We start from the raw sequence: 14,088 nt of genomic DNA, 5'->3' as shown, positions 1-14,088 counted from the left end.
GTATAATAATCATCTAATTGCAACCCTCATTATCTGGGATCCTGTTTTATAAAGGCAACTTTAGAGACATTCCACATAGATACCATTTATAAAATTTTCCCTCAACAGGGCATTTTTAAAAGTCCGTTCTGTGGCCTTTCATACAATTGGCCATGTACATGGGTAAAAGTAGGCACATGGTGCTATTTCTTGGCATACTGTGATGGTGGGAGGCATACCTGGAAGCAGGATTTTCAACCATGTGCATATTTTTGCATTTTTTTAAAAAAGTATATACATGTTTTTCATTTGAAAAAGCATTCCAACAAATTAGTAGGTATAAATCTGTGTAGGTACTTTTGGAAAATCTGTCAGTGTCTTAGAGTGAAAAGCACATGTGTACTTTTCACCCATGGGGTCTTTATAAAAATTACCCCATAAATCCTTAAAATGCACCCTGATGTTGCATTTATCTCAAACAAAGCAGGGTTTTTGTATGCCCATCAATACTTATTCCAATAAGGTGTAACCTATGAGAGTTTGATTGCAAAAATGTGGTGACTGCATACCAAAGCTAGACTGATGTGTAGGCTGTTCATCTTGGTCTATTGAGGAACAATTTATGGCCTTAAAAAGACAATCTTCATCAATTCATCAAACATGAATGGTCCTTGAAGTACCTTCTGCCACAGTTATATTCGCATGGTCATTGCCTCTGCTAGAGAGCCTGAACCATTACAAAAAAGACCATCAAATCCTTCACACATTTGTTGTTGAGTGCGTTGTTGAGAAATTCTCCATGCGGATTCTTACCACTTTTTCCTCTGGGGCTGGCTGCAGGAACAGTTTACAAGTGAATACTTGCCGGCAAGCTTTGCGGAAGTTCTCAGAGAGAAAAGCATAAATGATGGGATTAATGCAGGAGTTTCCATAGGACAAGCAATGGGAGATGATGCGAAAAGCAAAAGAGGCATCGTTCAAAGGAAATGTCCCAAACACAACCCAGAGAGTGATGATATGGTGAGGCATCCAAGAAATCAAGAATACAGCAATCACGAGAAGCACCGTCTGCGCCGTCTGGAAAGAAACACAGATATACATATGAGAGATTAGTAGCGCTGTTCAGAACGAAATTATATGTATTCATGTTTGGATATTCTTCCTTACTTCGGAGGCACATGGTACCATTTTATGACACTATGAGGGGCTGCTGAAAAATTCTTAGCTTAACCAACCAACTTCCTAAATTCTGAGCATTATTTTGTAACTGTAGCTTAAAAGAGTGTCATCTTATTTCATTACGTGCCAATTTGCAGAAACAAAATTCTGTGTTTTGACATTGTTTCAAATCATTGATTGAACCATATCCACGTCATTCACTTCTTGGTTGGGCTGAGAACTTTTCATCACTCCCTCGTATGGGCCTTATTTTAGAAGCAACACCACTTATGAATAGATTGACTATATGTGCAAATAGTAATTTTAGTAAGCCACTATTTACAGTTAGAGATCTACACTAAATCCAGAATGCAAAGAGGTTTGGTTTAGGTAAAAAATATAGTCATTTTACAAGGGGAATGCAAGTATTGGGCAAAAATTTAGGATGTTGGCCTTTAAACCTGCCTGAGGCACACACAGAACTGCTAGCCTGAAGAAGTATGTGCACAGCTCAATGGCCACTTACCCCTGACATCAAGACAACCTCCCAGAACCTTCCCTAACATCAAAAGAAGCTCTTTCACAATTTAGCATCAACCATAAAGCCCCCCCCCCCACCCGATCTGCAGCTCCTCTGAAAGCAAGGACCCCGTTAGCAAGCATCTTCCACTCTGTAATTCCACCTTGGCTCTTATCAGGAGTACCTGGTAGTCTAGTGGGAGCAGGAGCCATCCCCAGCCAATCCTGCTTCATCTGGGCCTGGTTTCAGAATGACACCCATCACTCATAGCGGTAGCCTTGTGCTACTACCAATAGGGGGGAAGCTGCCAAATAAAGGCAAAATGGTGTTTCTTTTTTTCTCCATGTGCAGTTCTTTATAATCACTGTTCTTGCTGGATGTGCTGGCAAATACACAAGCAGTCCTGCAGGTCCTCATACAGACCCCTTTTATCAAGCTGCATAAGGGTTTTTTTTTAAATCGCAGACCACGCTCATAGTAATTCTGTGAATGTCGTAGCTTTTACCTCAGCGGTCTGCAATAAAAAAACCTTTACACAGCTTGATAAAAGGGGGCCACAATATTTTATCAGAGGCTCCGCATTTTGCAGAGCCTTTATAAAATACAAGAGAAATTGTGTACATCTTGACCTGGACATTTCAGTTCCTCTCTTTACAACCTATCAAAAATGGGCCTTCACTACAGAGAGAAAGCAGAAAATACTATATATGGTAACCTTAACTTGTTGTGCATTTACTGTTAAATATACATACTTTTCTATCTTTTGGAAGTAAAGGGTAAATGAGTAAAATAGATTATTGGATTTGCAGGAATTTTCATATACATTGTTTCAAATCCTTGTAGACTGTGAAACATATGTTTGTGGACTATGGACTAAATTCTAAATATGGTGCTTAAAAAAAAATCAGTGTCAAAAAATGCTCAATGCTACTGTATGAATGGTGCATAAAGTTAGGTGCGGTTGATAGAACAGAACTAAATTAGGTGCAGATCCAACATATTCTATAACTATGTGCATAAATCCAAGGAACACCCTTGATCTGCCCATGACCCTTTCTGACTCATGCTTACAATTTAGTATGGATCCCATGCCTAAATTTACATGCGTAAATTTTAATTAAAACTAATTAGCACAAATAATTGCTCATTAAGCCTAAGGATTAGATTAGATTAGATTAAGCCACCATTTATGAAGCCAATTACAATGGCAGCCTGCGGTAATCACACTGAATTAGTGGGCTTCAGTGCTATTGCTGTATTTCTTTGTAAAAGGGGGGAGGGGGTTTAAGATCCCAATTATTGCCACAAATTGGCTTGTTATTCAAATTATACACACAAATTGGGCACACACACTTTTTATAGAATTTCAAGATATATGTCTGTTTATGGAGACCATGCCCACTACATCGCTGTCTTTTTGTGAAATGCTGGCACCAGTTGCCCTATCTGTGGTTAGAGTCAGCCCATTCCAAAACCACTGTTCCTTACATCTAGGAAGCCTGAGACTGGGGTCATTGCTCCCAACCCCCTGCCTAACCTCCCTGTCATTCTGCTCTGCCAAGCTGATAATTTGATTTTTGTCTACATAAGGTAAAGGAGAGGATGGTCTAATCCACCAACCTGAAAATTCATCTTTGTCACTCCCACAGAGCTGCAGACTTACCTGTAGACCCCACAGTGCTGCTTGATTCCTCTAAGTATGAAGAGAACCAGGGTTCTAAGACCTTACCAAGTCCTGCCACACCAAATAATCCTTTGATCTCTGCAGGTGTGCATTTATAATGTTATTTATTGGATAGGAAAAACAGTAAAGGTGACCTGTGGTGTTCAATGTCTTTATTGCATTGACACGTATGTGTTTCAGCCACAATGGCCTGCTTCAGGAGTCTGAATCTTGAGCTTATAAAAGGAATTAAATAACTGTGGGGCTGGTCCCAGGCAACCTGAAAGATAAGTTGGAGCTTTATCATTTTTGTCTTATTTCAAGAATAATAATATAAAGGCTTTTAATATAGGTGACATTATTTAATTCCTTTTATAAGTTCAAGATCCAGACTCCTGAAGGCCATTGTGGCCGAAACATGTACGTGTCAAGTCTTAATCGATGCAATAAAGAAATTATTGAGCACCACAGGTCACCTTTACAGTTTTTCTTGTTTTTCTACCTCTTGTTTCATTGTGTTATTTATTGGATAACATCCAAATTGTTTATTTATGTGGAAAAAAAAAGAAAATAATGTATTTAGTTATTTCTTTTGGATCTTTGAGGTGTAGAACCTTGTGGAACACTGCATATGAGATTATGACTAGATGAAACAGTTGATTGATGAAAAACTGAGAAAGAACATCCAGTTATTAAAGATGAAAACCAGGCCCACACAGTACCTGAGATTCCAATATCAGCCAGCCTTGATAATAACAGCTGATGATTCACTAGGTCAAAAGCGGCTGAAAGGTCTAATAGTACAGTAAGTGAGAATTTTTTTTTTTTTAAATCTTTATTAATTTTCAAATGTTAACAGTGCCATACAATAAATTTATTGACGTCTTGCACTTCAAATATATAATGCGAGTATGAAAGAGGGTATATATCAAACCAATATTCGGAGGTGATGAACCTTAAACCACCCCTTAATTACCCTCAATTTCTTGTTTATATAATAATCTTCAGACCCTCAGAAATGCCACCAGATGTTCAAGAGTCTTTCATAACAGCTGGCTTTATGCATCCAGTCTTCACCGGGTCATTTTTAACAACTCTGTTTACTTACACTAAATACAATGTGTTACGCCTTCAACTTAGCAGATTGATTAATGTGACTACTGTGCTCATACTTAACTTAGGTGGTAAATGATAAGGGATAAGTACGCCGACATGTTTTATCCTTAGGGGGTTTCCTCAGCTGAAGTTTACAACACTCGATGCGACCACCAAGGATCTTGGAAACAGTTACTCAATGAATGCAGTCAATGGGCTCCACATCATTTTAAATTCGTTACTATATCCCAAACATTCTGCGTTCATTCTTTCATACTTCTAACTGGAACATAAGTTTGCCCACCAGAAAGTGTAATTCAGTCGATCATAACTCTTTCAGTTACATGTAATCATCTGGATGGCTATTCCCGTCATTATTAAGAAAAGCCAGCTTTTATGTCGATCCAAAGAAGGTTTAACATGTAATAAAGTACCACAAATTATAGCTTCATAAGTTAGTGGTATCGATGACAAAAAGTGTCTGAAAGGTCTAATGGTACAATAAGTGAGATTTTACCAGAGTCTAGGGTGGAGTGGAGTTCACTCAGGAGTGCAGTAAAAACAGTTTCTGTGCTGTGGGGATGGGTGTAATTTGCTTGAGTGGGGTGGAGAATCAAAGACTGTTCAATGTGTGGAGGGCCAGTATTTTGAGTAATTTTGAAAGAAAGTTGAGGTTAGAGAGTGGGCAGTAATTTGCTGGAGTGATGAATCTAAAGTGGGTTTTTTAAGAAGAGGGCAGACAACTGTCTTCTTCCAGTCCAATGAGCTCTTTCCTAGAGATAGGCTGTATGTGATGATAAACAGAACAAATGGTAAGAGCCCCTGAGTCAGAGATCTTAACCAAAATGCTGGTGGGATGTCAAGTGAACAGAAATTTGGTATTAGGTGGACTAAAGCTAATGAAAGGGCATTCAAAGATGGAATGTCAAAGGTTTACTGAGACATCTAAAGAATTTTGAGAAGTGCTGATCTCGTGTGAACCTTTGGGACTACTGGGTGCCGGTAAGGCTGCATGTAGCTTAAGGAATCTTAGGGAAAAAGCCTTGGCCAGACTGTCTGCACAATTCCACATTAGGATTCATTACTGAGGAAAAAGATTCAAGTGCCATCATGTGAAATACGTTGAAATCTTCTGTTCAGTTTTTGGCAGTAGCCAAAGGCAAACAGAATGTTAGGAATTATTAGGCAAGGAATAGGGGATATATGATAGAATTCTAAAAAATCCTGAATGGAGTGGAATGGTAACCACAAATTGATGGTTTACTACAAAGACTAGGGGGCCTGCCATGAAGTTACACAGAAGTATATTTAAGACAAAGAGAAGAATTTTTTTTTTTCACACAGTGCATATGAGAAGCTCTGGAATGCATTGCTGGAGGATGTGAAGAAAGCACTTAATATGGCTCTATTTTAAAAAAGGTTTGGGGAAATTCCTGAAGGTAAAGTCCATACAACATTGTTAGGTAGACCTGAGGAAAATCATCGTGTCCTTGGGAATATGCAACAAGGAATCTTGCTTCTTTTTGGGATTTTGCTTGGATTGGTCACTGTTGCCTTTGGTCTGATCCAGTATTGGCAACTCTTATTTTCTAATATTGAGACAGTATCTACGTACTTTGTATGTATGGGGGGGAGGAGGGGTAAGGGGCAGAGATACCCCTAATTTTGGGGGTCTTTTACTAAGGCACGCTAGCCGATTTAGCATGCGCTAAATGCTAACGCGTCCATAGAATATAATGGGCGCATTGGTATTTAGCGTGCGCTAAATCAGCAATCATGCCTTAGTAAAAGAGGGGGTTTATAAACGGTGCAGCTCTTAGCTTTATAAAATATCAACGTCCTTTTCAGTGGCCCCCATTTCTCGGCATATAGGACTTGCCTAAGCTATCTAAAATTACTCCACATGTATTAGTTTGGAAGCACAAAAACTCGGATATTTTGGATCTTTTGAGACGCGAGTGGCGTCTGTATGAGAGTGTGATCGGACTTGTTTACACCCTGAGGCAGCTTGACAGTGAAACGCTGGCCATCGTTGGTGTTCCGATCCTTAAGGAGAAAGTTAAGTTATTATTATCTTCTTCTGCATCACTCAATTCTGAAAGCAATCTTTTGACACATTGCTATGACCTTTACAGTAGGAGGTTTTATGCCAGTGAAGTGATCGCCTGAACACCGTTATTCCACCATTGTGGAGGTGGGTGGGCCCCTGTCTGAGGCTTTTTCCTCTGTTAAGACTGGTCTCTGCTTGTGTCCTTTGTTTACTATACCTTCAATTTTTCCTTTTGGTGAAAGTGTTTTTTGTGATTAGTTTGGAAGCACATACACATTTTGTCATGCCAGCATGCTTTCCTGAATATGAATCTGAAAATAAAACACCATCAGGTGAGGGAGAGAAATAAGAGAATAGCACTCGTGGGAAATGGAGGGGGGTGAGTAGAGAAGAACTAATGACACCTCTCTCTCTTAACTTTCCCTCTCCTCAGTGCTTTTCTCAGGTGTAATTTTCAGCCTGTGGAAGTAAGTGACTTGTAAGCCGCTCACAGCTATGGGCTGAAATAACGCTGACCAAGAAGCTAACCAGGTACCGGCTGATATTGAGACTGGTATCTGATTAATTTGGTGTGCCCACTTAGCTGGTTAGCTGACCAAACTACATAGTAACATAGTAGATGACGGCAGATAAAGACCCGAATGGTCCATCCATTCTGCCCAACCTGATTCAATTTAAATTTTTTATTTTTTTTTTATTTTTTCTTCTTAGCTATTTCTGGGCAAGAATCCAAAGCTTTACCCGGTACTGTGCTTGGGTTCCAACTGCCGAAATCTCTGTTAAGACTTACTCCAGCCCATCTACACCCTCCCAGCCATTGAAGCCCTCCCCTGCCCATCCTCCTCCAAACGGCCATACACAGACACAGACCGTGCAAGTCTACCCAGTAACTGGCCTAGTTCAATATTTAATATTATTTTCTGATTCTAAATCTTCTGTGTTCATCCCACGCTTCTTTGAACTCAGTCACAGTTTTACTCTCCACCACCTCTCTCGGGAGCGCATTCCAGGCATCCACCACCCTCTCCGTAAAGTAGAATTTCCTAACATTGCCCCTTAACTGGTTAAATTGTGGCTCTGCCTAAATTCCACCCCTGGACCGCCTGTAGCCTTGCTACCTAAGAAAGGGTCAGTTAGTAGAGATACTCAGCGGCCAGCCAGCTCAACAGGGTTACACCAGACAGGAGCTTCTCCTGCCTGGTTAAAACCCCTTGAATATCACGCTTCATGTTTTGACAGTGGAAGGATGGCAAGGGAGAGGCTCATGCTGTGTAGTATATGGGCGATGGTTTCCCTAGTTCCTTTTCCCCCACTCTCTAAAAGATGACCCTGTATCTGATTTCTGGAACTTTTTTTCTGGGGGAAAAAAAAGCGTTGGTAATGACACGGTGGAACCTGGAATATAATTACTTTTTGAGAACTCACGTATGGGAATGAGAGCTGAGCAGCGCTTGATGCTTATCAGCCAAAACTAATGAAATAGATCACGCTTAATTCTGGAGTGCATATGGGTGTAGTCTGTAGAAAAGATAATTGCTTAATTAGAATGCAAGCTGCATCTTCTGATATGCTGTTTGACAACGATCTCATCAAACCTCAACTTTCTAACTCTGCTACACCACTGCAAAATTACATGCTCAAATATTTTATTATATTTATAAACTGATATTTTACAGTTCTCTCTGTGGGGTTCTAACCACACATTAATCTGACAGTACTACCAGTACCACCCAAAAACAAACAATCATGAGTACAGTCCCTCGAAGCTTAAAAATTAGTTTGAATATTGGGAGGTTAAGTGATCTGTGTAAAAATACAGTTTGGCCCTGATTCTCTAAAAAGTGCCTACCATTAGGCACTTTGATCTGCACACCTGGCCGACCAAGGTACCTAACAATTTTTCAATTGGCTCAATCAGTGCTATAAATTGAACAACTCCATAAAACCAGAAATTTTTTTAAATTAATTTTTGAATAGGTGCCTTACTCGGAAGGCGCCATGTAGGCATTTACCCGGAGGCACCTACTGGCGCCTACCTGAAAAGTAGCATGGTTAGGGGTGGAGTTTGGGCATGGATTGCCTGAGGTGCTGTAGGTATCGATGTTAGGTGCCGGTAAATTGGGCCAAGAGAACCCTGGCCCAATGATGTCCATCAGCGCCTGTGTTGAGTTAGTCGCTGCTGGGCATGATGCTACAAAAGGCACCTAGTGGTTGATTGACAACTGTCGAGTGGCGCCTAGCTGCTCTGCACCATTTGTAGAATCAGGTGCTTTGTGTTGCCTTGGCCAACCGACTGCAGGGTGGCCCAATGATGTGGCCATCCTAACAAAGTTGCCCTACTCTTGCAGTGCCATAAAACTCTTTACTTCATATCCTGACAAGATGCTCTGGTATTCCTGAGCATGGAGCCCGAGGTGCTCGTCTGCCTCACCCACCTCGGAAGGGTCTCAGACTAACTCCACAGGGCTTTGAGCTTTATTGCCCTTTTTTTTTAACCTCCATAATCAATAAAGTTGACCAATGGAAAAATTCAGGATATTTTAAAGCAGGGGTGTCCAACCTTTTTGCTTCCCTGAGCTGCATTGGCCCAAAAATGCTGCAGCAAGACAGAGGAGGGAGCCGGCAAGACGGCAGCAGAGGAAAACACTGCATTGCCCTTGACCAGGGCCGCACAAAATACTTCACGGGGCCACATGTGGTCCTCGGGCCTCAGGTTGGACACCCCTGTTTTAAAGTATATTTAGCTTTAGTTTCTCAGCTGTAATATTATCCTTTCCTTTGTTTGACCTTTAGGAAACAGCACTAAACCAGACACTACGGGCTCCTTTTACAATGGTGCACTAGGGCTTTAATGTACGGAATAGCGCGCGCTACATTGCCGTGTGCGCTAGACCTTAACGCCAGCATTGAGCTGGCGTTAGTTCTAGAAGCGTAGTGCATGGTGTAGCGTGCGGTAATTTCCTGCGTGCGCTAAAAACGCTAGCGCACCTTAGTAAAAGGAGCCCTAAACTTGATTTTCATTAGCTTTGAAGTACTGCAACTATAAAGCACTTTAGGATCTTTTTTTTTTTAATGAGAGCATGTTATGCAGACATAAATTATTATTTTTTGTTAATGCATCAGTTTCCAGTCTATAACTACATTTTAAATTAGCTGTGGTTTTGCAATCAATAGATATGAAACAAAATTTTATTTATTTTTTGTTGCTGGGTAATAAGTGTTATTTCTTAATTGCCTATGCCTCAAAAGTATAGAAAATGGCTATCATTCCTCTCAACTTTGTAGGACATTTCGAAATGTACATTTTTTGCAGAACATTTCAGATTGATTCCAAGCTGAGTAAACTTAGGAGCCCTTTTACTAAGGCGCAAACATCCAGCAGATGAATTTTGCTATGTATTCGGTCAGTTTATAAAGACAAGAGGAACAAAGCACTCCATAGGGCAGTGTTCCCGCTAAGCTGCGCTGGGGTGCGCTCACGCACAAAATATTACCTCGCAGCGCACAAGTTTCTCGTCACAGCGCACACAGTGTAGAGCACAGTTCTTCAACCGCCGGTCCGCAAACAAAATCTTGCCGGTCCGCGAAGGATTCGGTCCCCGCCGCAACGAAAGGCTGGCGTCAGCTGACTTGCAACTTCCTGTTGCAGTCGCTGTGCCGGGACTCCTGCCTTCGCCGGGACTCCTGCCTTCCACCGCGTTTGCCTCCTGCCTTGTCTCCGCACCTCCAGACCAGCAGCGGCAGCTGTGTATGCTTTTAACTTCGGCACAGAGCTGCCCCTAATCAATAGTTTAGCGCGGTTTCATAAGGCAGCCTCGGGGCCTTTGCTAGGCCGGCCCACATCGCATCATCGAAGCGGGCCGGCTATCAAAGGCCCCGAGGCTGCCTCATGAAACCGCGCTAAACTATTGATTAGGGGCAGCTCTGTGCCGAAGTTAAAAGCATACAGAGCTGCCGCTGCTGGTCTGAACTCTTGGGCCGCTGAAGGAGGGCAAAAAGCAGCTGTCCTGGAGGTTTCCCTTCCTCTCGCCTTTACAGGTTCCTTTTTTCCACCTTTTTTTTTTTCCTTCAAACGGCAACGGGCCCCAGCATCGACATCAATCAAGTAAGTTCCACTGTCAATCAAGCGGTTCTGCTCGGCCAAAGCTTCCCCTGTGACATGAGCCACCCTCAGGGGACAGAAAGTGACCCACAAAGGTGAGGGGAAGGGGGGCAGATGATGGAAGTTGGGGGGGGGGAGAGAGAGAGAAGGGGCAGATGATGGAATGGAGGAGATGAGAGAGAGAGAGAAGGGGACAGATGATGGAAGTGAGAAGAAGGGAGAGAGAGCAGAAGGCAGATGGATGTCAGTTGAGAAGGGAGAGCAGATGCTGAATGGAAGTGGGGAAAGAACACATACTGGATGAAAGGAGGAGATAAATAAAGGGGGAAGAAAATAGTAAGATAATGGAGGGGTGAGGGAAAGGGGTGACAAGCTGTGTGTAGACACAGTGAAAAGAGGGAAACGGGACTAAATAGTAAGAAAGAATTTAATTTAGATGGAGGCAGAAAATAGAGAAGGAAGACCAGAGAAGAAAAGGGAAGAGAGAGCAGAGAATGATCAGATCTGAGTGGAGGAAATGAGAAGAGAGATATGCTAAAAACCACAGGGGGGAGGGAAGGATAGAGATGCCAGACCATGAGGGGAACAGAAGGAAGATGATGGATGCTAGACCAAATTGGGGGGTGGGGTGGGGGGGGCAGGAGGAGAGATGGCAGGGAAAGACAGACAGTGAATGGAAGGGGCAGATGCTGGACTGAAGAGACAGAGAAGGTTATCATGCTGCTGTACCGGGCCATGGTATGCCCTCACCTGGAGTACTGCGTCCAGCACTGGTACTTTAAGAAGGACACGGTACTACTCGAAAGGATCCAGAGAAGAGCAACTAAAATGGTTAAGGGGCTGGAGGAGTTGCCGTACAGCGAAAGATTAGAGAAACTGGGCCTCTTCTCCCTTGAGCAGAGGAGATTGAGAGGGGACATGATAGAAACATTCAAGGTACTGAAGGGAATAGACTTAGTAGCTAAGGCAGGGAGAACGAGAGGGCACTCTCTAAAGTTGAAAGGGGATAGATTCCATACAAACGTAAGGAAGTTCTGTGGTAGAAAGCAACATATTTATTTGGCTCATAACTTGCTGGCGCCCGATATTTTTAGCTCACAGTGAAAAAAGTTTGCTCACAACACCCGCCCGCTTAGAGGGAACACTGACAGTGCCTACAAGGCATATTTCAGCATGCCTATTGGGGATCAACACAAACCTTGGGCACCTCACTTCACATGCGAGCACTGCCCAAAAATTCAGGAAGGTAAGATAATTTTGTTTCTCATTAGGTGGAATTGTCTGTTATAAAATGTCTTAGAATGTTTAATTTTAAAAAATATTTAAATTTAAAAATTTTCAGTTTTATTTGAAAATACAGGCAGTCCCCGGGTTACGAACATCCGACTTATGTCAAACTGTACTTACATAGACAAATAAAATGGAGCACTCAATGTTTTCATATAATGTGAGATAAAACAGAGGAAAAAAAGACCTCAAAAAACCCCTGGACTAAAATCATAAAGATCTTAACCAACTGGGGTTGGTTTTCATCACTGGTCTTTATGATTTTAGTCCAGGGGTTTTTTGAGGTCCTTTTTCCCTCTGTTTTATTTCACATTATATGAAAACATTGAGTGCTCCATTTTATTTGTCTAGCTCAGGATTTTTCTATTTTGGACACTCAACATAGTTTCCACTAACTTTTCAGTTTAAACTGTACTTACAAACATTGCCCTCTCCCGTTCACTTTCCAGCATCTCCATTCCTCCCCTCCCCGCGGCCTTCCCAAAGTGGTGATGACTAGCCGGCAGGAGCACCGCTGTGAACAGGAAGCGCGAGGTCATAAGAACATAATAAGAACATAAGCGTTGCCTCTGCCGGGTCAGACCAGGGGTCCATCGTGCCCGGCAATCCGCTCCCGCGGCGGCCCCCCAGGTCCATGACCTGAAAGTGTTCCCTACCTAACCTAAAATATCCATACCCTATTCGCTCAATGTCCTGTAAGGTAAACCTCTATCTGTACCCTGTTATCCCCTTCGCTTCCAGGAAGTCATCCAGTCCCTTTTTGAACCCCAGAATTGTACTCTGTCCTATCACCTCTCCGGGAAGCGCGTTCCAGGTCAGCCCTTTTAGGTCCTTTCCTCTGTCATATCAGCTTCCTATGATGCCACTTCTTTAGGCAGACGTGGCAGAGGAATGGTCTCAATGGGGCTGACCTCAGGATTCACTGTTGGCAAACAACTGATGGTTCTAAAAGGTACTGGATAGATGGGGGAATGGAGTTGAGAAATACGTGATCGCCTGGTGGGGGAGGAAGATTCAGAGGTAAATGTATGAATTTTTGCTGATCACACAGATAGACAAGGCTTAATGGGAATTAATCAAACCGGGGTTTAGCACAGGCAAGCTGCTTTGCCAATTTCTTAGATTTTTTTTTTGAAAGTGTAAACAAATGTAGATATAGGTGAGCCGTTTGACACTGATAAAATCCCTCACGAGAGACTTCTGAGAACATTAAAATGTCATAAAAACACAGAGGCCCGGATTCTATAAAGTCCGTCTAAAGTAGGCACCAATATCGGCACCGATTCTATAAAATGTGGGCACCCATTGTAGAATCATGCTTAGCGTCACCTCAGCGTGCTTAGGGAGTGCTCAGCATCCTAACATTTAGGCATCCACAAGTTATGCCAGGGTTTTCTATGCCTAAAGTTAGGCACCAATATAAGAGCCTAATGGCACCTGATTTACAAAGAGATGCCTAACTTGAAAATATGCCCATAATCCACCCACTGACCACGCCAACTTTTAGTATAAGTGCTATGGGCTAGGTGCCTACTTTTTATAGCATTGAGGATTTCGAGTTAGGTGCCAAGTTCAATTAAAGCTGATTGTGAGGTGTCGAATGCCAATATCAGCACCGATTCATACCTATTGCTCAATTAAATTAAGTGCCAATATCGGTGCCTAACTTTAGGCAGACTTTATAGAATCAGGGCCAGAGTAAATAAGGCTAAATAGTGTGCATTTATTTGGCAGTCTGAGCCCTATTTATTTATTCATCACATCTAAATCCTGGATTAGCTATAAAATCTAAGGAGGTTACAGATCCCTCCTTTTCCCTTTGGACTCTCTTGGTAGGTGCTACATTGAGGGAAGGGGAGAAGTATGTATTGGATACTAGGGGGGATTGGGGTAAGGGTATATATTGGATGGAAGGGAAGATGAGGATTGTATTGGTTGTATATTGGATGAGTGTGTTGGATGGGGGACAGAAGAGAGTTTTAGGTATTTTTAAAGCAATGGTCTTTTAAATATAGTAGGTCATATTTGAAAGGTTTACTGTGCTTGTATTGCTGTGGCCAGGAATCAGCAATGCAAAATAACATTTAATGCAGGCAAGCAGGAGAGGAGAAGCAGTTGCAGAGAGAGGTAGAGGGAGAGAGAAGCTAAAGGGGGGAAAAGCACAGGAGAGAGAAGTTGAGGCAGGAGACTAAGAGGGGAATTGGTGAGAGTTAGCTCCACCCACCCCCGACGTC

General features: G+C 42.3%; 1 protein-coding gene across 1 annotated transcript in view; it reads right to left on the bottom strand.

Moving 5' to 3' along the window:
• Positions 1–435: 435 nt before the first annotated feature.
• Positions 436–14,088, bottom strand: part of LOC117359683 (galanin receptor type 1-like) — a 58,245-nt gene continuing 44,592 nt past the window's right edge. Inside the window, exon 3 of the mRNA XM_033942899.1 lies at positions 436–1,056. Within this exon, the coding sequence (XP_033798790.1) occupies positions 739–1,056 (318 nt within the window). The 3' untranslated portion in view covers positions 436–738. The remainder of the gene's footprint in view (positions 1,057–14,088) is intronic.

The sequence above is a fragment of the Geotrypetes seraphini genome, chromosome 4 (genome assembly GCF_902459505.1).
Source record: "Geotrypetes seraphini chromosome 4, aGeoSer1.1, whole genome shotgun sequence".
NCBI classification, from domain to species: Eukaryota; Metazoa; Chordata; class Amphibia; order Gymnophiona; family Dermophiidae; genus Geotrypetes; species Geotrypetes seraphini.
The sequence above is the reverse complement of the archived record's forward strand: the minus strand, read 5'-3'. Positions and strand labels throughout refer to the sequence as shown.